General features: G+C 45.4%; 2 protein-coding genes across 2 annotated transcripts in view; one reads left to right on the top strand and one right to left on the bottom strand.

Moving 5' to 3' along the window:
- The window catches only part of rfx1b (regulatory factor X, 1b (influences HLA class II expression)), a 34,249-nt gene extending 25,701 nt beyond the window's left edge, over positions 1-8,548 (bottom strand). Inside the window, 1 exon segment of the mRNA XM_061228439.1 lies at positions 8,405-8,548. The gene's annotated coding sequence lies outside the window, so the exon portion shown is untranslated.
- A 10,503-nt stretch (positions 8,549-19,051) lies between these two features.
- Positions 19,052-20,682, top strand: rln3b (relaxin 3b). The gene is made up of 2 exons (XM_061230570.1): positions 19,052-19,214; positions 20,501-20,682. Exons 1-2 carry the CDS (start codon positions 19,052-19,054, stop codon positions 20,680-20,682), a joined length of 345 nt encoding a protein of 114 aa, XP_061086554.1.
- Positions 20,683-23,616: the final 2,934 nt, after the last annotated feature.

Genomic DNA, 23,616 nt, shown 5'->3' with positions numbered 1-23,616 from the left:
CATTTTTGTTCAATTTCTTAAATTAACTCATATTAAGTGAACAAGTGGTAAAATATTTATCGGATCAGTGCGTGGGTCACAAACAGGAGAGGAACAGTAGAAGGGAGGGATTTGGGTCAGACAGTTTAGCAGGCGTCGGCTTGCAGTTTCGCTCACGTTGCAGGGAGGTTCAGGGGCCCAGAAACAGAGGAAGGAAGAGTGTAAAGAAGAAGTGTGAGAGAGAGAGAAAGTGAGAGAGAGAGAGAGAGAGGCACAGGCTGGTGGCCTGTTTCCTGAAATGCTCTCATTCTTTGTACTTGTGGGCCTCTGGGAGCCAGTAAAGACGTCTCTCCCTCACCCACTCTTTAATAAAGCGTTACTTTTTTCTTTTTATTTACAGGTTCAATAGGTAATTTTGGACTTGAATTGTTGTACAGCGATACAATGTTTTGGTACAGAGTGTCGGGCCATCAACTGTATATTTTGAAACCCGAATTTAAGGACTATAAACACAGGCAGAGGTTGAGTCAACATGTCAGTGAGCCTTTTTCAATAATAGGAAGGGATTTACAATGATCTTGCAACAATGTTTTAACACAAATATCTTAACTATTGCACCTTTCAACACACTAAATTCTGACACGGGAGCACTTTTTCGTTATACAACACTGACGAAACGGGAACTTCAGATGTACTGGCGGGGGTTAACTTTTCCCAGTCGGTTAGAGACGAGGCGTGAGTCGCTCTGCTCAGCGTTAAAGATCGTACACAAGTGCCAGTGTTAATGCTTCCTCTTGTGTTTTAATTCACCTCTTTGTCACCTGCGCTCACCTGAGATCGTGGCATATTTCATTTTTCCATTTTCTTGTCAGGCTGCGCAGCATCCGGTAACATACCGCTCACTAATGACCTTGTGGAAGACGTCAGTCATTCTCGAGAGGCTAATGCTGAGCACTTCCCCCAGCAGGGCCCGGGAAAGGCTGTGATCTATTGGGTCCTGCTGTGCTCTAATACTTGTTCCCCCACTGCAGACTTGTCTGGGACGGTTGTCTGGTCCTGAAGCGCAGCTGAAAAGCCACTGCTGTAACACGATCAGAGGCACTTACTGCAACCTGACACACTCACGGTCACAGTCACTGCAGCACACACTCACACACACACACACACACCCATACACACCCATACACACACACACCAACGCACACACAACACACACACACACACACACACACCAACACACCCATACACACACAACACACACAACACACACACACAAACACACACACACATACACTCACGGCCACAGTCACTGCAACAAAACACACACACACACACAAAACACACACACCCATACACACACACACCAACGCACACACAACACACACACACACACACACCAACACACCCATACACACACAACACACACACACACACAAACAAACACACACACACACACACAAACACACAAACACACACACCCATACACACACACACCAACACACACACAACACACACACACAAACACACACACCCATACACACACACACACCAACACACACAAACACACACACACACACACACACACACAAACACACAAACACACACCCATACACACACACACACAACACACACACACACACAAACACACACCAACACACCCATACACACACACACACACACACACTCACACACACAACACACACACACATACACTCACGGCCACAGTCACTGCAACAAAACACACACACACACACACACAACACACACACAACACACACAGCCACGCAACACAGACACACAGACACACCAACACACACACACACACTCACACAGAAGCACACACACACACACACACACACCAACTGCCAGAGGCCCCACTCTGCAGCCTGGATCTGACATCAAAGTTCACATCTTTGGAGAGGAACTTCAGACGCGTGGCAGACAGACACAATCGTTCGCTAGTTTGGATTTGTCTTTAAACCGAATCCCTGGAATCTGCGCACGGCTGTGTTGGCATCTTTTCCGTGTTATATATTTGCCACGATACACGCCAGAGTGACTCATAATGGAGGTGAACCACATCGCGTATGATGATGGGGGAGGAAAGGCTGACTTCGGCTGGACCTTCACTAACTATCTACACCTCTGCTCTTAGAGATGAAACTTTAAACCCAAGCTCCAGTGCATTACAAAACCGCCGGTGGATCGTGCTACCGCTAATGCTAACACTGTTTATCACTACCTTTCAGCAGTCATCGTGCTAACGCTAATGCTAGCACTGTTTATCCTACCTTTCAGCAGTCATCGTGCTAACGCTAATGCTAACACTGTTTATCACTACCTTTCAGCAGTCATCGTGCTAACACTAATGCTAACACTGTTTATCACTACCTTTCAGCAGTCATCGTGCTAACGCTAATGCTAACACTGTTTATCACTACCTTTCAGCAGTCATCGTGCTAACGCTAATGCTAGCACTGTTTATCACTACCTTTCAGCAGTCATCGTGCTAACGCTAATGCTAGCACTGTTTATCACTACCTTTCAGCAGTCATCGTGCTAACACTAATGCTAACACTGTTTATCACTACCTTTCAGCAGTCATCGTGCTAACACTAATGCTAACACTGTTTATCACTACCTTTCAGCAGTCATCGTGCTAACGCTAATGCTAGCACTGTTTATCACTACCTTTCAGCAGTCATTGTGCTAACACTAATGCTAACACTGTTTATCACTACCTTTCAGCAGTCATCGTGCTAACGCTAATGCTAGCACTGTTTATCACTACCTTTCAGCAGTCATCGTGCTAACACTAATGCTAACACTGTTTATCACTACCTTTCAGCAGTCATCGTGCTAACGCTAATGCTAACACTGTTTATCACTACCTTTCAGCAGTCATCGTGCTAACACTAATGCTAACACTGTTTATCACTACCTTTCAGCAGTCATCGTGCTAACGCTAATGCTAGCACTGTTTATCACTACCTTTCAGCAGTCATCGTGCTAACACTAATGCTAACACTTTTTATCACTACCTTTCAGCAGTCATCGTGCTAACACTAATGCTAACACTGTTTATCACTACCTTTCAGCAGTCATCGTGCTAACGCTAATGCTAGCACTGTTTATCACTACCTTTCAGCAGTCATCGTGCTAACACTAATGCTAACACTGTTTATCACTACCTTTCAGCAGTCATCGTGCTAACGCTAATGCTAGCACTGTTTATCACTACCTTTCAGCAGTCATCGTGCTAACACTAATGCTAACACTGTTTATCACTACCTTTCAGCAGTCATCGCGCTAACGCTAACACCATTCATCACTATCTTTCAGCAGTCATCATGCTAACGCTAACGCTCGCACTGTTTATCACTACCTTTCAGCAGTCATCGTGCTAACGCTAACGCTCGCACTGTTTATCACAACCTTTCAGCAGTCATCGTGCTAACGCTAACGCTCGCACTGTTTATCACAACCTTTCAGCAGTCATCGCACTAGCGCTAATGCAAGCGTAGTTTATCATCACACCTCCGTAACTAGGCAGCCGCACAGACTGCATTTCTCACGCGCAGCGCAGTTACACAGCCGAACGTTTTAGCAGTTCGGGTCGAGCGCCCCGCTCAAGGGCACAGGGCCGGCACAGCGCCCCACCTGGGAGCCCGGTAAGCCCCGCTCCCCCGCCAAGGACAGTCATGAACATTTCCCATTGACCCTGAACGGGGGGGCGGCTCAGATTAGGCCAGTGTCTGCCCACCACTGCACTCATGGGCCTGCTCATCAGGCTGTCCACCAGCAGCATTATGAAGCTGACTGAAAAGACCAACTTACTGCTCTCCAACTTGCATTTCTAGATAATTATTATTATTATTATTATTATTATTATTATTATTATTATCACTTTCAAAGGCATCATGTACTTACAAAGGTTATGGAGTTATAAAGGTTATTTTTCAGGGGTACAATAGCGCATGGTAGATGATATTGTGCTACTACGATATTATGCTCGGCACGTGCCTCGTTTCAATTAGGTTCGGCCTTTTTAATAAGCCCTCCCGATATTGCATCCAGCGGGAAGAGGATTTTAATGGCAGTGTGTTTGCCATTGTTAAAACATGACTACTGGGGCATTAGCCTATCTAATTAATAAGTGGCTCCCTGGAATTTCATACATCATTACCAAGAAGACAACCCCCCCCCCACCACCACCACTATATCCGGCAGTGCTACAGACCCCAAACCACAAGCAGGAACTGAGTTTCACTGACTGTCCCTACTGCAATGCCTTATCTATAAATAACGCTGTCAAAAGCATGCAAAGCTTCACACACATCTTATATAAGCATACGATGGCCGTCCCTCGTGAACACAGTGACACCGGAACGCCAGCTCCACAGACGTCTCCAGAGAATCGCGAGATGGGCAGAAGGTGAGAATTGGACTTGGGGGAAACACAAGTGGCACTTGTCACGGCACATGTCTGGAGAACGTCCCTGCCCCTCCCTACCTCCCTGTGAACCTTGACTGTTGTCTGTGCTTGTGTTATTTACTTGTGTCATTAGGATGATACCTCTGCTAGTTTTGTTTGTCTAGGTAAGCCGTTTACTCTTATATTGGCGTGGTGCTGTATTATAAAAAAGTTTAAACAATAAAAATTCCGAATTATCAAATAGGCCCAAGTCCTTATCTTTGTTGTACAGGTAGCAGTTAAAATTGTACTTCCCTCTAGGGTCTTTCAGCGCACTGATCCCTGGTTACAGGTTATGCACTTTGCACTTTGTTGTATGTCGCCAAATGCCATTAATGTAATGTAATGTAATGTAATGTAATGTTCGACAGCTGAGGTGGGCAAACAGGAAGAGCAGGAATGGAGGAAGACACTTAGGGAGAAAAGTGGCCATATTTGTAGTCCAACAACAGTGCTACGACAGGATATGAGCACATAACACCACACCATTAGCCTACACTGCGCTTCAGCATTCAACAAATGGTGAATGGTAAATGGTCGGCATTTATATAGCGCCTTTATCCAAAGCACTGTACAATTGATGCTTCTCATTCACCCATTCACACACACACTCGCACACCGACGGCGACTGGCTGCCATGCAAGGCGCCCGACCAGCTCGTCAGGAGCATTTGGGGGTTAGGTGTCTTGCTCAGGGACACTTTGACCCAGCCCGGATGGGGGATCGAACCTGAGCCATGTTGCCCCCATGCAGATGCTCTTATCCCGAGCAGCCTCCTGGGCTGTTTACCCTTTAAGGGTGACAGAACCCCCAGCCTGTAGGGTTGTGGTTAAGGCACTGGGTTGCGATAGGCTGGTGGTTCAAGCCCCGGTGTAGCCACAATAAGATCAGCGCATCTGTTGGGCACCTTGAGCAAGGCCCTTAACCCCACATTGCTCCAGGGGAGGATTGTCCCCTGCTTAGTCTAATCAACTGTAAGTCACTTTGGATAAAGGCATCAGCATTTATAACTGTACTGTGAATTTCAATAACAATTCAGGTTAAGCGCTTTACTCAAGCGTGCTGCAGCATCAACCACACAACCGTCCAGCTCTCAGCTCAGTCCACTGCACTTAAAGCACAATGCGCTTTTCATCAAACCCGGCCTGAATTCAGTCAGTACCTGTTGACACTGAGGCTCACACTGCTGAGGAGGAACAGACGGCCTACCTCTGACACCTGTAACTACAAGCATTAGGTCACTTTTGACTCCATCGGCATCATTGTGCACACACAAGCCCAATAAATGTTTGTTTGTTTTTCGTCCTGCGCGAGGCAGATTTCCGTGCGCGTGTTTGTTTGCGTGTGAGGGTGTGTGACCAGAAGAGAGGAGGAGCACACACAGACGTGAGCAGGTCTTTGTTCTTCGCTGGAAGGCCATTCAGACACATCCTGTTCTACCACGGGATAATAAAATATACTTTGAACATCCATGTGAATATCTAACATTATCGGACACGGCTGTATAGCCCATTATGTTCAACGTATTATAATTTTTCTTCATACGGAAGTCCAAAAATTTGAAAAGCCACATAAAACATGGGCATCAAATATCTGCATGGATGGAACAATCAACTAAATGGACAATAGAGGCCCTATCAAATGACTTCACACCCAGATTAAAAACAGAGAGCTCAAGGTCAGATAAGGTTTGAAAAGATGAGCATTACTGGGCTGAATGGCCCGTTCTCGCCCTGTTATTTTAAGGTTCTGCTCACTCACTTCCAAAGGCACAACGACTATTTCACTACCGCACAATGCAAACGTAATACCGTATACTTCTTAAAGTATGAAATAAAACTTGATGCTCTTATATGCGCGAGTGATTTGTCAACAGAGATTAGCTAGATAATCAGTGACATTCACAAAAAAGGCATTGTCAATGGTTAAATATCTACAGGATTTTAATGTCCATACAGGAATAAATATTATATATCATAATTATATAATATATGTCAGAGTTATTGAGATAAAGACCTGACATTCTGACCATCAATTCGGCTACCCTACAAACACAGGCATACCTCGGGTCATTCCCCAAAATTAGGACAAGGCAGGTGGGAGTTCCCGCCTCTCATTTATTACCTGTCTGAGAACAAAGTGGAAGGGGGAAAGTTTTGCGCCAATGATGTAAGAATTGCTTCTTCTTTCATGTCACCGGAGCAGTTTGTGTTTGAACTTACCAAAGTAGGCCTAAAGCTACGCGATTCAATTCCAATTACATTCACCAAGCAATGCCAACTTGTTTAGAGAGTATGGCCATTCCGTGATCGTGCATTTTGAGAGTGCGTAAACGACTAGAACACATATTACCAATTCATACCTGACCTGGTCGCTTTTCTAAAGCTTATTTGGGCTGGAACTCACAAAAGTCGCACATCCTCTTCACCGAACGAGCTGAGCGTGAGGTACATCGCAGCGCGAATCATTGCTCTTCGGAAAGCCTTCGGTCTGAGCTTTTAGCCGTTTTTCACAAGGATTAGTTCAATGTCAGTGTCTGGTTTCAGGCGAACAGCCGCCACTATCAATATAAGCAATACAAAAAACGACCACTCAAGAACAGTCAATTCTCATCAATGCTGCATGTGCGGAATAGTTGGGGACATCTTTACAGTATGCACGTTGGCGCCCTTGCACCACGATCGAGGCGCACAATGCAGGGTGGGTCCGTAGCAAATGGTGATGATGCTTGTTATAAACCTGGCCTTGTGATTAATCAACAGTGCATGGGGGTCTGTTAAAATTAGAGGTAAATGTATCCATTCGTTTAGCCTTGACAACAATGAGAGCAGTTGATTAGGTTGAATGAGGTTTGAAAGGTCTTCAGCAGTGTTTAATCATGGTTTTTTTTGTTTTTTGTTTTTAATCGTTCATAATATCTGAAAAGCAAAGCAGATGTGCAGTACAAACTAACAGGCCACGTTGAAAGGTAACATTTATTTACTTATCAGCTAAAAAACCCAGTAACTGTTGCCGCATGATATATCATATTAAAACAAGAATCCACCCTGCGTTGTTTCTTGTCGTAGCCATATTTGAGAAGTGAAAGCTAAAAACATTAACTAAGTTATATTGTCATAGACTGAGACGACAACAACAAGCAGAAACAAAACTTTGACCTCGTTTCTACGACGTTATAATGATCGCGACAACAAACTGGCATGTAACGCTACTCTTCATTGGGATTTCCCCCTTCCCTCTCTCACGGTCATTGGTATTCTTTTTTTAGGATATTTTTCCGGTTGGGTGCCTGCGACGTCGATCACACCCCTCCAACCCGCAACAGCACAGCCGACTCACAGCGCACACCCCTCCGTGGCAAGCAGCCGCGGCGGCAGATAATCTGGCAAACATATGGTTACTTGACTTTCACTGCTTCGGAACGAAAAAAAACTTTTAAAACACGTCCTCAAGAAACTTGAAATGGTGATAATCATTTTAAGATGCATGCGTAAACATATCCGAATTAAAAGCGTCAAAATGTTAAATGATCATAAATTGAGAGCGCTTATGTTTTCAAATTCACTCTTTGGCAAATGCATTACATATGACATAGCTACGCAGTTTCCCTTTCTGTAATGGAGACCGTTCGCCTTCCCATGCCGTATGTTAGGAGACTAGCTATTTGACAAAACTAGAACTTAAAAGTATACGAACGTTGCTCTCACATACAACACACGCCATTTTGAACCCCAATCACGGATTTGACATCGTCATAACAACCGTTTGTAACTGAAAACAGCGAGACATTCTACACTTGCACCTCCGCCTCGCTCTTGTGTGCTACAGTAGCTAGCGAGTCAGGCAGTACTGCGGGGCTACAGGAACAACAAGCGAAAACAATCGCAATCTTCACCACATTTTTTCAAATTACTAATATTGCATGATATATACATAAAGTTATTTGTTCACCTTTAATTTCCTGTGGTTTCCCTTTGTAATCTGAGAGTTGATATATTTTTTTTAAGATTCGGGTTGTTGTTGTTGATTCTCGTTGCTGGGTTCTTGTCGCCAGGACTACCGTGGCTATGGCGCTTCGTCCTCACCGGGGCAACTGTTGCTACCCTCCCGCTTTCTTCCCTCCCTCTCCTTTGCTCTGGTTGGCTGAAATCTGCTAACAGCCATCAACTTGTCTTCCTGCCACTGGAGCGCAAGACTGTCAGTAGACAGTGATTCATCCCATTTGTGCGCGACTTCTGTCGATCACCAGCTGTAATTGCGCAACTGAAACACACCCCTTATCTCCATAGCAATTGGTTGATAAAACGTCAGTCAACTATGTTTTCTATGTTTTTGACGGGAAAATTATATCTTGGTATTATACCATGGTAAAAGTGGTTTTGTGCTTTGTGCCGGAGTGCATGCACACACATAATTTATGATTTTGAAATGATGTGAGTAGCAAAATAGTTACATGTGCAGATAACGCACAGCGTATGAGTTTTGCGAACTGCTTGGAATCCATCCATCCATTATCTGAACCCGCTTATCCTGATCAGGGTCACAGGGGGGCTGGAGCCTATCCCAGCATACATTGGGCGAAAGGCAGGAATACACCCTGGACAGGTCGCCAGTCCATCGCAGGGCACACACACCATTCACTCACACACTCATGCCTACGGGCAATTTAGACTCTCCAATCGGCCTAACCTGCATGTCTTTGGACTGTGGGAGGAAACCGGAGTACCCGGAGGAAATCCACGCAGACACGGGGAGAACATGCAAACTCCGCACAGAGAGGCCCCGGCCGGCGGGGATTCGAACCCAGGACCTCCTTGCTGTGAGGCGGCAGTGCTACTCACTGCACCATCCGTGCCGCCCTGCTTGGAATCCACTAAGGCAATCCAAGATGATTCTACGCACAATACAGAAGTGGGTATAAATGTGCCAACAGGGTAGCTCAGCGGCAGGGTGTTTGACTGGCATCTGTGGAGCAGCCGGTCGGCAAATACGGTCCCTAAAACGTTAAAAGAACCGTGCCATTCAGCCTGTTGGGCCCTTGAGCAAGGCCCTTAACCTGAAAAACTGCACCAGGGGCATTTCTCTCTCTCCCAGCCTCTTGCAACTGTTGCAGCATGTTCTCAGTGGATCTCCCCTGGTTAATCAAAGCATACAAAGTCCATTTAGTGGAGCTTTAGTGCTACCAGTGGGGAAATAAACCATTTTATTTGCTATTTTTAATGAATCTTTGTTAGACTTTTATGAGATGATGATGTGTGTGACATGTGGGTGACATGGCTCAGGCAGTAAGAGCAGTCGTCTCATTGGCTCAGGCAGTAAGAGCAGTCGTCTCATTGGCTCAGGCAGTAAGAGCAGTCGTCGCATTGGCTCAGGCAGTAAGAGCAGTCGTCTCATTGGCTCAGGCGGTAAGAGCAGTCGTCTCATTGGCTCAGGCAGTAAGAGCAGTCGTCTCATTGGCTCAGGCAGTAAGAGCAGTCGTCTGGCAGTCAGAGGGTTGCCGGTTGTCGAAGTGTCCCTGAGCAAGACACCTAAACCCCCAAATCCTCCTGACGAGCTGGTCGGTGCCTTGCGTGGCAGCCAATCGCCGTCGGTGTGTGAGTGTGTGTATGAATGGGTGAACGAGAAGCATCAATTGTACAGCGCTTTGGATAAAGGCGCTATATAAATGCCAACCATTTACCATTTATGTGTTGTGATGATCAAAAGGGATATACTTTTACATTCACCCTTCTTCCCTCCATTGGAATCACATGGTACTGCATGCGGTGAAACTGATGTAGGAATAGATCCCATGCATTTGGAAATATGGCTGGTGGTCTTTAATATTTTTGAATATGAAAAATTCTACAGGACCTGGAGCACCTGTTAAGATAGGCATGATCATGAACACCAAGATATTTAAATAACAAAACAATGCACCCCCCCCCCCCCCCCCCCCCCAATGAGCTTACAAGATTTCACTTTTCATTTAGAAATTCAACTTTTGAATGCGATTCACTTATGAGCGTCTGCTTATATAAGTACACACGTCATTGTAATTAAATATTGAGTGTGTATATAGCCAAGTTTATTCAGTTGAACACATTTTTAATCATGAATAAGTTTTAATGTCGTGGCTGATTGGTGTTGATGTTGATTCCGTGCTCATTGCGTCTCCTCTCTTGCTTTGGCAATGTGTTGTCTGTGCACGTCATGCCAATAAAGCTCATTTGAATTTGAAAACAGTTGGCAATGTGTAGCCTCTAACAGCATGCCAGACCATACAGCAGAGGCAAAGACCCCCCCTCCCCCCCCCCCCACACACACACACACACACCAAGGTGTTCAAGTCCAGGCTTGATAAACTGCTGGATGCTTTCCAGGCTCGAGGTAACTGAGTCTAGATAGGCTGAATAGCCTGTTCTCCATGTATTCATAATTCGTAATTCAATCACCCAACACCCACGGGCTTAGGCTGCCCTAGGCAAGATTTTGGAAGGGTGGTGTGTGGGGGGGGGGGGGGGGGGATTCAACTCTCATACCACCAATTACCATGGACACAACACATAACCCCCAGACGACCGGTGCCCTCGAAGGGCCAGTCAGTCCCACATGGCCTACTTCAACCCAGCAGTGTGGGGGAGCTATTAAACTGCACTTACCCAACAAACACAAACCCACACAGCAGTGTGGGCGGGAGCTATTAAACTGCACTTACCCAACAAACACAAACCCACACAGCAGTGTGGGCAGGAGCTATTAAACTGCACTTACCCAACAAACACAAACCCACACAGCAGTGTGGGCAGGAGCTATTAAACTGCACTTACCCAACAAACACAAACACACACAGCAGTGTGGGGGAGCTATTAAACTGCACTTAACCAACAAACACAAACACACACAGCAGTGTGGGAGTGCTATTAAACTGCACTTACCCAACAAACACAAACACACACAGCAGTGTGGGGGAGCTATTAAACTGCACTTACCCAACAAACACAAACCCACACAGCAGTGTGGGAGTGCTATTAAACTGCACTTACCCAACAAACACAAACACACACAGCAGTGTGGGGGAGCTATTAAACTGCACTTAACCAACAAACACAAACACACACAGCAGTGTGGGAGTGCTATTAAATTGCACTTAACCAACAAACACAAACCCACACAGCAGTGTGGGAGTGCTATTAAACTGCACTTACCCAACAAACACAAACACACACAGCAGTGTGGGAGTGCTATTAAACTGCACTTACCCAACAAACACAAACCCACACAGCAGTGTGGGAGTGCTATTAAACTGCACTTACCCAACAAACACAAACACACACAGCAGTGTGGGAGTGCTATTAAACTGCACTTACCTGACAAACACAAACCCATACAGCAGTGTGGGGGAGCTATTAAACTGCACTTAACCAACAAACACAAACACACACAGCAGTGTGGGAGTGCTATTAAATTGCACTTAACCAACAAACACAAACACACACAGCGGTGTGGGCGGGAGCTATTAAACTGCACTTAACCAACAAACACAAACACACACAGCGGTGTGGGTGGGAGCTATTAAACTGCACTTACCTGACAAACACAAACACACACAGCGGTGTGGGCAGGAGCTATTAAACTGCACTTACCCAACAAACACAAACCCACACAGCAGTGTGGGCAGGAGCTATTAAACTGCACTTAACCAACAAACACAAACCCACACAGCAGTGTGGGCAGGAGCTATTCAACTGCACTTAACCAACAAACACAAACACACACAGCGGTGTGGGTGGGAGCTATTAAACTGCACTTACCTGACAAACACAAACCCACACAGCAGTGTGGGCAGGAGCTATTAAACTGCACTTAACCAACAAACACAAACACACACAGCGGTGTGGGCAGGAGCTATTAAACTGCACTTAACCAACAAACACAAACACACACAGCGGTGTGGGTGGGAGCTATTAAACTGCACTTACCTGACAAACACAAACCCATACAGCAGTGTGGGCAGGAGCTATTAAACTGCACTTAACCAACAAACACAAACACACACAGCGGTGTGGGCAGGAGCTATTAAACTGCACTTAACCAACAAACACAAACACACACAGCGGTGTGGGTGGGAGCTATTAAACTGCACTTACCTGACAAACACAAACCCATACAGCAGTGTGGGGGAGCTATTAAACTGCACTTACCTGACAAACACAAACCCACACAGCAGTGTGGGAGTGCTATTAAACTGCACTTAACCAACAAACACACACAGCAGTGTGGGAGTGCTATTAAACTGCACTTACCCAACAAACACACACACAGCAGTGTGAGAGTGCTATTAAATTGCACTTAACCAACACAAACACACACAGCAGTGTGGGGGAGCTATTAAACTGCACTTAACCAACATTACATGTCATTTGGCTGACGCTTTTATCCAAAGCGACTTACAGTTGATTACACTAAGCAGGAGACAATCCTCCCCTGGAGCAAATGCAGGGTTAAGGGCCCAACCGCTGTGCGGATCTTATTGTGGCTACACCAGGGATCGAACCACTGACCTTGCGGGTCCCACTCATGTACCTTAACCACTGAACAAGATCGAGCAGTCCTTTGGGACAGTGTTACAGATCTCTGAGGTCACTGGCCTCATTCCAATTTTGGAACTAAGTTCTCTATTGTTCAAATCCTGCAAATCCTGCAAATCCAGGTTGCTACTGCAACCACTCGGAATGTGTGGATACGGTTTGTGTGATCACACCTGTTTGTCTCTCTGCTTGTCTGCCTGTGGACAAGAGCTTTTGTGGCAAGATGAAGTGATTAGATTTTCTGTTTCCTGCAGCAGTGGTTTTCAAACTCCTGTGTGTGCCGCTTCCCCTTCCCCGTAGAACCGCAATTGCAATCTCAGAAATTTACAAGCACTGCACATTTTCATTGTGCAATGTGGCAGAATGTGAACATCCATCCATCTATCATCTTAACCCGCTTATCCTGAACAGGGTCGCAGGGGGGGCTGGAGCCTATCCCAGCATACATTGGGGCGAAAGGCAGGAATACACCCTGGACGGGTCGCAAGTAATACCTCCAAACCTGCGTTTAAAGTGGCGTTTAAATTCAAATTCCGAGTTTGAACGCCACTGTTCCACCATCAGTGGTGGCGGGACAGATACTGCTAAGCTTTCTGTAGCAATGCAAAAAAAATGGCATGACAGTCTGAAATATATTTATTTTTAGTAATATGGAAAACAACAAGCAGAAGTCCATTTGAAACTAAGAGCACATCGAATGCTTATTTTCCTTTGAGGGTAATCCAGCGGTAGCGTGTTTTGGAGATAGAAGACCGCTTTGAGACAACCAGCAATGTTGCCTGACAATGTTGTATTGAGCAACAGATTAAACCTAATTTTGAAGATGCTTCTTGGATTTTAGACGCTTGCTCTCTCGCATTTGGGATTAAATTCTCTGTGCATCAAGTTTGAATATATATACACTTGACACCACTAGTGACAGGAGCAATTTAATTTGATATTGCTACAAAAATGTCATCGTAAATTGTACATTTGCATATACAGTGGGAGCAATAATTATTTGATCCCTTGCTGATTTTGTAGGTTTGCCCACTTACAAAGAATGGAACTGTGTAGAATTTTAATCATAGGTACATTTTAACATTGAGAGACAGAATATCACAAAATAATCCACAATAACAACATCATATACATTTTATAAATTTAATATCATATTTTCACATGAAATAAGTATTTGATCCATAGAACAATAGGACTTAATACTTGGTGGAGAAACCTTTGTTGGCAAGCACAGAGGTCAGACGTTTGTTGTAGTTTTTCACCAGGTTTGCACAGATCTTGGGAGGGATTTTGGTCCACTCCTCTTTGCAGATCCTCTCCAAATCCTTAAGGTTCCGAGGCTGTTGCTTGGCAACTTGAAGCTTCAGCTCCCTCCACAGATTTTCAATGGGATTTATATCTGGAGACTGGCTAGGCCACTCCAGGACCTTAATATGCGTCTTTTTGAGCCACTCCTTTGTTGCTTTGGCTGTATGTTTTGGGTCACTGTCATGTTGGAAGACCCATCCACGACCCATTTTCAGTGCTCTCACTGAGGGAAGGAGGATGTTGCCCAAAATTTACTGGTACATGGCCCCATTCATCCTCCCCTCAATACGGTGAAGTCGTCCTGTCCCCTTAGCTGAGAAACACCCCCAAAGCATAAGGTTTCCACCTCCATGCTTCACAGTGGGGATGGTGTTCTTGGGGTTGTACTCAGCATTTCTCTTCCTCCAAACACGGCGAGTCGAGTTGATGCCAAATAGCTCTATTTTGGTCTCATCTGACCACATCACCTTCTCCCAAGCCCCCTCTGGATCATCCAGGTGTTCTTTGGCAAACTTCAGACGGGCCTGTACATGTGCCTTCTTCAGCAGAGGAACCTTGCGCACGCAGCAGGATTTTAATCCTTCACGGTGTTGTGTGTTACTGATGGTTCTCTTCGTGACTGTGGTCCCAACTGCCATTAACAGGTCATTAACAAGCTCCTCCTGTGTAGTACTGGGCTGATCCCAGACCTTTCTCATGATCATTGATATCCCACGAGGCGAGATCTTGCGTGGAGCCCCAGACCGAGGGAGATTGGCAGTGATTTTGTGTTTCTTCCATTTACTAATAATTGCTCCAACAGTTGTTAACTTCTCACCAAGCTGCTTGCTCATTTTCTTGTAGCCCATCCCAGCCTTGTACAGGTCTACAATTTTGTCCCTGATGTCCTTAGACAGCTCCTTTGTCTTGGCCATGGTGGAAACATTGGAATCTGATTGATTGTGTGGACAGGTGTCTTTTATACAGCTACATAATGATGTAACGAGTTGACACAGGTGTTTTGGGTAATGAGTTGAGATTAGGAGTGCTTCTTAATGGAAAACGAACTGGTCTGGGGGAGCCAGAATTATTGCTGATTGGTAGGGGATCAAATACATTACATTAATGGCATTTGGCAGACGCTCTTATCCAGAGCGACGTACAACAAAGTGCATACCCATAACCAGGGATAAGTGCGCTGAAAGACCCTAGAGGGAAGTACAATTTCAACTGCTACTGTACAACAAAGATAAGGACCAGGGCCTTTTTTTTTTTTTTTTAAACAAACAAATAAACAAACAACAAAGCAAAAGTGACCAAACTTAACTATCCAAATACTGCTTACCTAGCCAGCTAAAAATACTAATACACAAAGTAAATCACAAAGACGACAATTAAGGTTCACAGGGAGGTTGGGAGGGACAGGGAGAGGTGCTGCGTGAATAGGTGCGTCTTCAGTTTGCGCTTGAAGGTGGGGGAGAGATTCTACAGTTCTGACCTCAATGGGGAGTTTGTTCCACCACCGTGGAGCCAGAACAGACAGTAGTCGTGAGCGTGAGGTGGAGGTTCGGAGAGGGGGAGGTGCCAAGCGGCATGTGGAGGCTGAACGAAGAGGTCTGGCAGGGGTGAAGCGTCTGATGATTTTTTGTAGATAAGCTGGGGAAGACCCTTTAACTGCTTGGAAGGCTAGCACCAATGTTTTGAATTTGATGCGATTTTCATGCAAAAATACGATAATAAATTAATAAAATTTATATGATGTTGTTATTGTGGATTATTTTGTGATATTCTGTCTCAATGTTAAAATGTACCTATGATTAAAATTCTACACAGTTCCATTCTTTGTAAGTGGGCAAACCTACAAAATCAGCAAGGGATCAAATAATTAATAATTATTGCTCCCACTGTACACAGTGCCTTTATCCAAAGCACTGTACAATTGATGCTTCTCATTCACACTCACACTCACACTCACACACACACACACACACACACAATTTAATAAAACGTAAATCAGGCAAAATTAAAAATTAACTCAATTTAGGCTACTTGGCTACGCAATAAGGTTTCCATGTATTTACAGCACAGCGCACGTTCAATGAATGAATGAAAGCGGCTGCCTTGGCTCGCAATAAACAGATGGGTGGAAATCCCGACACTCTTTCAACTACATAAAACTTAACAGTGAACCATCAAATACCCCCCAGATTTAAGTGCCCATCAGTCCCAACATTTAGCAATAGAATCAAACAGTCCAAGAGTCAATTAAATCCAAAACCAAAGCGAAAATCTTTTGATAGCCTACCGGTATGCTGCTCCAAACGAAACGCATGTCTCACAATAAAACGCACTTTAGAAAAAAAAAATCCATAACTTGCTGTTATCTACGCTAATTTTTTATTGTTCATGAAGGCGTGTCTGGCAAGTTGTTCTTTTATGGATTCTGGACTTGCATGTGTTTTATTGTGTTTGAGAATATTTGCAATCAACTAAGTCTGTTAAGACTGACACTATGACTTACCAAACGGTGTTCCTGATTAGCCTACACTAATTGATTTCTGAACGGTTACAGGAAGTGTTGAACAGTGTTGGCCCACTTTAAGTGTAGCCTTTTACTTTATTTCTAAGAATAAAATTCTACAACAGAAGCCTAATAAGAAATAAAGGCATGCCTCGAATACAAGCCTACCCCAAATAAAGGCCTGTGCTTTGTGCAGCCTAAGTAAATAAAAGACCCCGGACACAATTTGAGGATTTACGGTATGTAAATATGACCTGTCAGTCTTCATAAGATTTATGAAAAAAAAATCTATATATATATTTAGGTCACAACCAATTTACGTCATTATTACTGTGAAATGCTAATGATCTTTATTCAGAATTCCAACACTTTAATTACCCGAGTAACTCAATTACACCTTGGCATTCATAAAATGTTCAATCATTCCGGGGTGAAGCAAGTGAAGGCACTCCAGTGAAATATGACGCTCTTAAACCTCCGTCGATAACTCCCATCCAGGAGAACGAATCTCCCCTTGTCCGTGTGCGATGCTATCTGGCGTGTGATTGGTTAGTCACTCTCTGAGACCTTTGGCTGTGTGGTCAGAGATAGCAGCTAGGCAGGGCAGTGTCTCAGCCTCCTCTGACACTATGAGCTGCCGTTCCTTATCGGCCTGTTTGAAATGCCATGCCCCCTCTTGTTCTCCCCATTCAGAGCAAGGGGCGCTGACAACGGCCCTCAGTGTGCTTCCGTTTGTCTGATTCAGAGATCTGGGTGTCAGTGAGGTGTGTGTGTGTGTGTGTGTGTGTGTGTGTGTGTGTGTGTGTGTGTGTGTGTGTGTGTGTGTGTGTGTGCGCGTGTGTGAATGTGTGCGCGCCACTGAAAAAGGCAGGGTGTGAAAATGTAATAAAGTTTGTGGTTAGACTAACACAGGACGGTATGTCACTGTAAGCTTTACATGACTGTTTGAATTGAAGACAGGTCAGGTGTGGGCCCCTCTGTGTGCACAGTATGTATAATTGGTTATATTTTCTGTACTTTGGCCCAGCAAATGAATTCACCCTTGATGCATCATTAGCCATATTTCCAGGCAAATTGAGCTATAGTGTTGAATTAGTTGGCACTCAAAAAAGGCCGCTAACTTCCGTACTTTCATGGCAAGCGACATGGGGCGACGTGGCTCAGGCAGGAAGAGCAGTCGTCTGGCAGTCGGAGGGTTGCCGGTTCGATTCCACCCTGGGCGTGTCACAGTGCATGTGAATGGGTGATAATCTGTTGACCAGTGGGGCCCTTGAGCGAGGCCCTTAACCCTGAATTGCTCCCTGCTTAGCCTAATCAGCAAGTCATTTCAGACAATAGCATTCGCTAAATAGCTGTAATGTAGCAATGAACGTTGCAGCACGAGAATGATTGGGGAGAACACTAAAAAACTAGCAGTTTATTGCGCTGAAATAACAATCTCTGTATAATAAATTAATCATTCGTTGTTCAGTTATGTTATATTTCATTGAACTACAAAAACCAATTTCCGAGACATACTACATAACTCTTCATAAAACATCAACACTAACCCATAAGCATAATTTGGGGAGACAACGAAACACCGTCATTATTGTCTCGTGATAAACGGGCAGTGAACATGGACATAGTAATACGGTCCTGAATCTAGACACGACAATGCAACGTGCAACGCGAAATCCGACATAAAGCGTTCCCGAATAACGGCAGTAAAGCGCCGGGGGGCGGGACTCCGGGCACAGAAAAGGTTATTCAGATTGTGCCACCCGTGACGTCACAGACAGAAACGCATTGTTAAACTAATTGCCGCGACCACGGACTTGACATTGTCTCCTCAAAGGTCCCCGTGGCTATCGCTCCCAGAAATCTGTGCCATCTCTCTCTCTCTCTCTCTCTCTCTCTCTCTCCCTCTCTTTCTCTCTCTCCCCCATCCCTCTCTCTCTCTCCCCATCCCTCTCTCTCTCTCCCTCTCTTTCTCTCTCTCCCATCCCTCTCTCTCTCTCTCTCTCTGCCCCCCTCTCTCTCTCTCTCTCTGTGCGTGCGGGTCTCAGCCTGCCTCGCCCGGCTCTGAACCCCTATATAAGCTGTCGCCCGAGCATGCCACGAGGAAGCCACACCAGTGTCCTACTTCGAGCGACTTGCTAACCTAACCTAACCAGCTGGCTGTGCCTGTCCTTTGGGGCTCTTACCCTCCATCTCTCCGTGGGCTCCTCTCCTCCCGCCATGTGGAAGGCAGCGGTCCTGGCCGTGTCCCTGCTGGTCGCCGGGACCTGCGGCGGCGACATGTCGCCGGAATTCGGGGTGAAGTTGTGCGGACGCGAGTTCATCCGGGCGGTGATCTTCACGTGCGGCGGATCCCGCTGGAGACGCGGCCCCGTCAGTTCAGGTGAGCCCCGCGCCGTCTCCGTCTCCCCCCCCGCTTTCCGTCTTTCAGGCGAGGCCTGTGGCGTAGTGGTTAAGGTGCCTGACTGGGACCCGCAAGGTCGGCGGTTCTAATCCCGGTGTAGCCACGATATTGCTCCAGGGGAGGGTTGTCTCCTGCTTAGTCTAATCAACTGTACGTCGCTCTGGGTAAATCTGCCAAATGCCAATAATGTAATGTAATAATGAGGCTCCCCGTCGTGACTCCTGTCAGAGAGCAGCCTTTCTGTCTGAAGCGGCAGTTGGGCAGCTGATGGGCACTGTGGTGTTGGGACTCCCGCCTTGTCCGAAACTCAATCTGTCTCGCGATCGCAATGGCTGAAAACACTCAAAGGCACGCGTGTCAGGTCAGGTGCGCTCTGGCTGTTGCCCTTGACCAAGGTGCTGGCCTCAGAACTGGAGTTGGTCCCAGGGCACCACACTGTGGGTGTTGCCCACTGCGGGTAACTAGGATGGATCCAATGCAGAGGACAAATCGCCCCACCGTTTATTAAAGTATACTGTATCTTTCTTTCTTTCAAATATTTGTTGTTCACGGTAGTTCCTCCTCATCATGTGGGGCTAAGGGCCTTGCTCAAGGGTCCAACAACGGCACTGATCTTATTGTGGCTACACCAGGACTTGAACCACGTCAAGTCCTAGTCATGTACCTTAACCACTAGTCTCCAGGCTGCCCCACATCTACTGCTTACTGTAAGCTTGACAGCACTGAAGCTTAAAGGTACAATAGGTAAGATTTTTGTGTGAAAACATTGTTACAAGACCATTGTAAATCCCTTCATATCATTGATAAAGGCTCACTGACACATCAACTCCCCATCCCCCTGCCTGTGTCTAGCACTGTGGGTAGCACTGCCGCCTCACAGCAGTCCTGGGGGCCCCACAGGTCCTGGGTTTGAATCCCGTCGGCCGGGGCCTCTCTGTGAGGAGTTTGCATGTTCTCCCCGTGTTTGCGTGGGTTTCTTCCGGGTACTCCGGTTTCCTCCCGCAGTCCAAAGACATGCAGGTTAGGCTGATTGGAGAGTCTAAATTGCCCGTAGGTATGAGTGTGTGCCCTGCGATGGACTGGCGACCTGTCTAGGGTGTATTCCTGCCTTTCGCCCAATGCATGCTGGGATGGGCTCCAGCCCCCCCTGCTCGACCCTGTTCAGGATAAGCGGGTTCAGATAACGGACGGATGGATGTCGCTGCGATTCCCCTCTTGTCCAAAAATGACCCATTGCACCTTTACTCTCGCCTTTCTGACGACAGGTGACGGCGCCCGGGGCCCGGGCGTGCCGGCGTTGGGCAGGGGCGCGCGGTCCGCCTCCCTGGAGGACATCCTGGGCGCCCTGCGCTCCGCGGGCCGGGCGGAGCGCGACGTGGTGGTGGGCCTCTCCAACGCCTGCTGCAAGTGGGGCTGCAGCAAGAACGAGATCAGCTCCCTCTGCTGAGGCCACCGCCGCCGCCACCGTCTGCCAAAAAAAAAATACAACCGCTGCGTCCGCAAGCGTCTACAAGACTTTTTTTTTTCTTTTTCCTCCTCTCGAGTAGAAAAAAAAAAAGAGCTTCTTTTAAATTCATGTTTGCTTCCTGACAACTGAAATCTTCTCACCCCATTGGCAAATATTGAAATGAGTCAAACTTTCTCACCTTATGGTTTTTTTTTTTTGGCCCCCATCTAGAAAAAAAGTAATAGAAGTCTAAATGTTAAGACAAAGATACTTAGAGAGTTTTTTTTTTTTTTTCCATCCTCTTCTCTTTCTCTCACTCTGTCATCGAGGCACAATGGCGACACCCGTCCCGCCCAGGGGGATTCTGGGATGCCTCATTCCTCCTGTTACTTTTGGCCAACGTGTGCTGTGCTGTGCCGTGCCTCTGTCGTCTCACAGTTTCTGAAGCTCGGTGTAGTCCCTCCTCCTGTCACGTTCTGCTGTGAAGCGATGGTGTTATTTCAGTGCCGGGGACTTTTCGTGAAAACAACGTTGTAATGCTTTGTTTTTAATAAATTATTGTTTTTTGCACTTAAGTCAGTTGTGTTTTCTTCAGAAAAACGGTTGCAGCCAAAGCTCTTCAGAATTGTCCGGACAATTAAACATGTCAAAAAGCCGTGTCGTAGCCTTGCTTGTTCTAATAAATTGATATGTGGCTTTGAAATGGTACATCTTTAGTGGCCTAGGCTTACAGTAAAGTTGATGGCCATACTTCAGACTAACTGAAAGTCACAGAGCCCCTGAAATTAGATTTAAAAAAGGCTACTTTTAAAATCTCAATTACAGGATAAAAACAGGCCAGCCTACCGTTTTTCAGGAAAACTGGCCTATACCATTTTTAGGAATCAAACATCGATAACACAGTGGAATGATTGTTGGCGCCAGACGGTGGTTTTTCAGTACCTCAGAAACTGCTGATCTACTGGAATTTTCACAAACAAGTGACAGGAAGGTGACAGTAGCGAAAATAACCACACATTAGCACGGGAGAGCATCTCTGAACACACGACGCATCATACCTCTAAGTGGATAGCCTATAGCAGCAGAAAAAACACCCTAAGAAATACCTAATAAAGTCAACTTAGGTATACCGGCTTGGAAGGAAGCCACAATGCGCTGGATTTAACCACGCCCGCTCAGAGTACCCGGATGTCTACTGCACGTCATACTGTTACAAGAAGTTTAGTTTCAAATCAAGTGCATTGCCTTGAAGTGACTGGTTGACTAATATGCAGCTCTTCTGCGCAATCAGCTTTCCAAGCGATGTTACACAAGGTGACATGACAAAGGTACGTATAGAGCGAGTTTATGCTTTATTGGTAGCTTTGAGCTAATTGTAATTTATATGTTTATATGTATGTATGTATATGTATGTATACATGTATGTTTTTTTTGCATACTGTATAGATAATTTATAGATGTCTGTTTTACACAAACATACTCGCGCAAAGCTGTGTTGATGTAAATTTTTACTCGCGTGTCTTCAGATATGTCCCCAATTAAGATTTTAATGTTTGCGTAATAAGCATGCCGCAAACAAACTAATTTCACGTCGGTTGTGGGAATAAACGCTAGATTTTGGCTACCCCTAGCTGTTCACTTCGTCAATAGCGGATAAAAACCGACCACCCATCATATATTTATTCTACAACTCGGGTGTGTCACAAATGTATGATCAGATAAAATTATTTTTGGTGTGGACCAATTAAAAAATCAACCCATTGTGATTTATTGGAGTCACCTTTCCGTAAACGAAATATTGACCGATTCGATTTTATGAATGGTAGCGAATGAGAATGAATGGTAGGTATACGAAGTTACATGCCATTGCTGGAGCCTGTACCACTTGAGTTATGAGTTGTCGGCATGTTCCTCGTACAAATATCAACGGAATAGCTGCTAAGAAAGTTCAGACATACAAGCTGGAGCCTGCGGGGACTGTTTCATTGCCACCCTGGCCACTTTTCGGGAAATCTGTTCAGAAGCGTTTGTGTGTAGCCTATTTGTAGTGTTCCCAGCAGTGGCGCTTCTTCGATACACATCCTCACACACAACGACCTGGGTCAGATACGTAATTGTTTCGGATTCCTATACCCTATACCCTTATTCCTATTCCTACACATTTCTGAACTTGCCTGTGTATTGGAACATAAAAGACCTTTTAAAAAAAAAAATCCAAAACAATTAAGTATTTGACCCAGGTCTGACACACACAACACACACACAACACACACACACACACACACACACACACACACACACACACAACACACACAGCTAGAAACCTTTCTGATCATTCTAAATTGACAATCAAAGTAGTGAGTGAGTGGTATGTGAAATGTACAATTTGCCAAAAAGTTGCTTTTCTATGCTGTGACTCCACAGTTCTGGGCCCTGGATACTCTGAGTAAAATCCAGCTTGAAATGACCAGCTACCATCTGTTTCAAAACAGAGCTTGAGCTGGTCAAACCACGTCAAGTACAGAGCTGTGCTGGTCAACCAAAAAGTGTTTGCCCCCTTCCTGATTTCTTATTTTTTTGCATGTTTATCACACTTAAATGTTTCAGATCATCAAACAAATTTAAATATTAGTCAAAGACAACACAAGTAAACACAAAATGCAGCTTTTAAATGAAGGTTTTTATTATTAAGGGAGAAAAACAATCCAAACCTACATGGCCCTGTGTTAAAACACAACTTAACTGTGGTATATTAAACCTGAGTTCAATTTCTCTAGCCACACCCAGGCCTGATTACTGCCACACCTGTTCTCAATCAAGAAATCACTTAAATAGGACCTGCCTGACAAAGTGAAGTAGACCAAATGATCCTCAAAAGCTAGACATCATGCCGAGATAGGGGCGGCTTGTAGCATAGTGGTTAAGGTACATGAC

Source organism: Conger conger, chromosome 2 (genome assembly GCF_963514075.1).
Source record: "Conger conger chromosome 2, fConCon1.1, whole genome shotgun sequence".
Taxonomy (NCBI): domain Eukaryota; kingdom Metazoa; phylum Chordata; class Actinopteri; order Anguilliformes; family Congridae; genus Conger; species Conger conger.
Note: the sequence above shows the minus strand (reverse complement) of the source record. Positions and strands in the feature narration are given on the sequence as shown.

Excerpts from the sequence above, each read along its gene's own strand:
- rln3b (XM_061230570.1), top strand. The coding sequence starts at position 19,052 with ATGTGGAAGGCAGCGGTCCTGGCCGTGTCCCTGCTGGTCGCCGGGACC. Across the intron at positions 19,215-20,500 it reads ACGCGGCCCCGTCAGTTCAG|GTGACGGCGCCCGGGGCCCG; the intron begins GTGAGCCCCGCG and ends TTCTGACGACAG.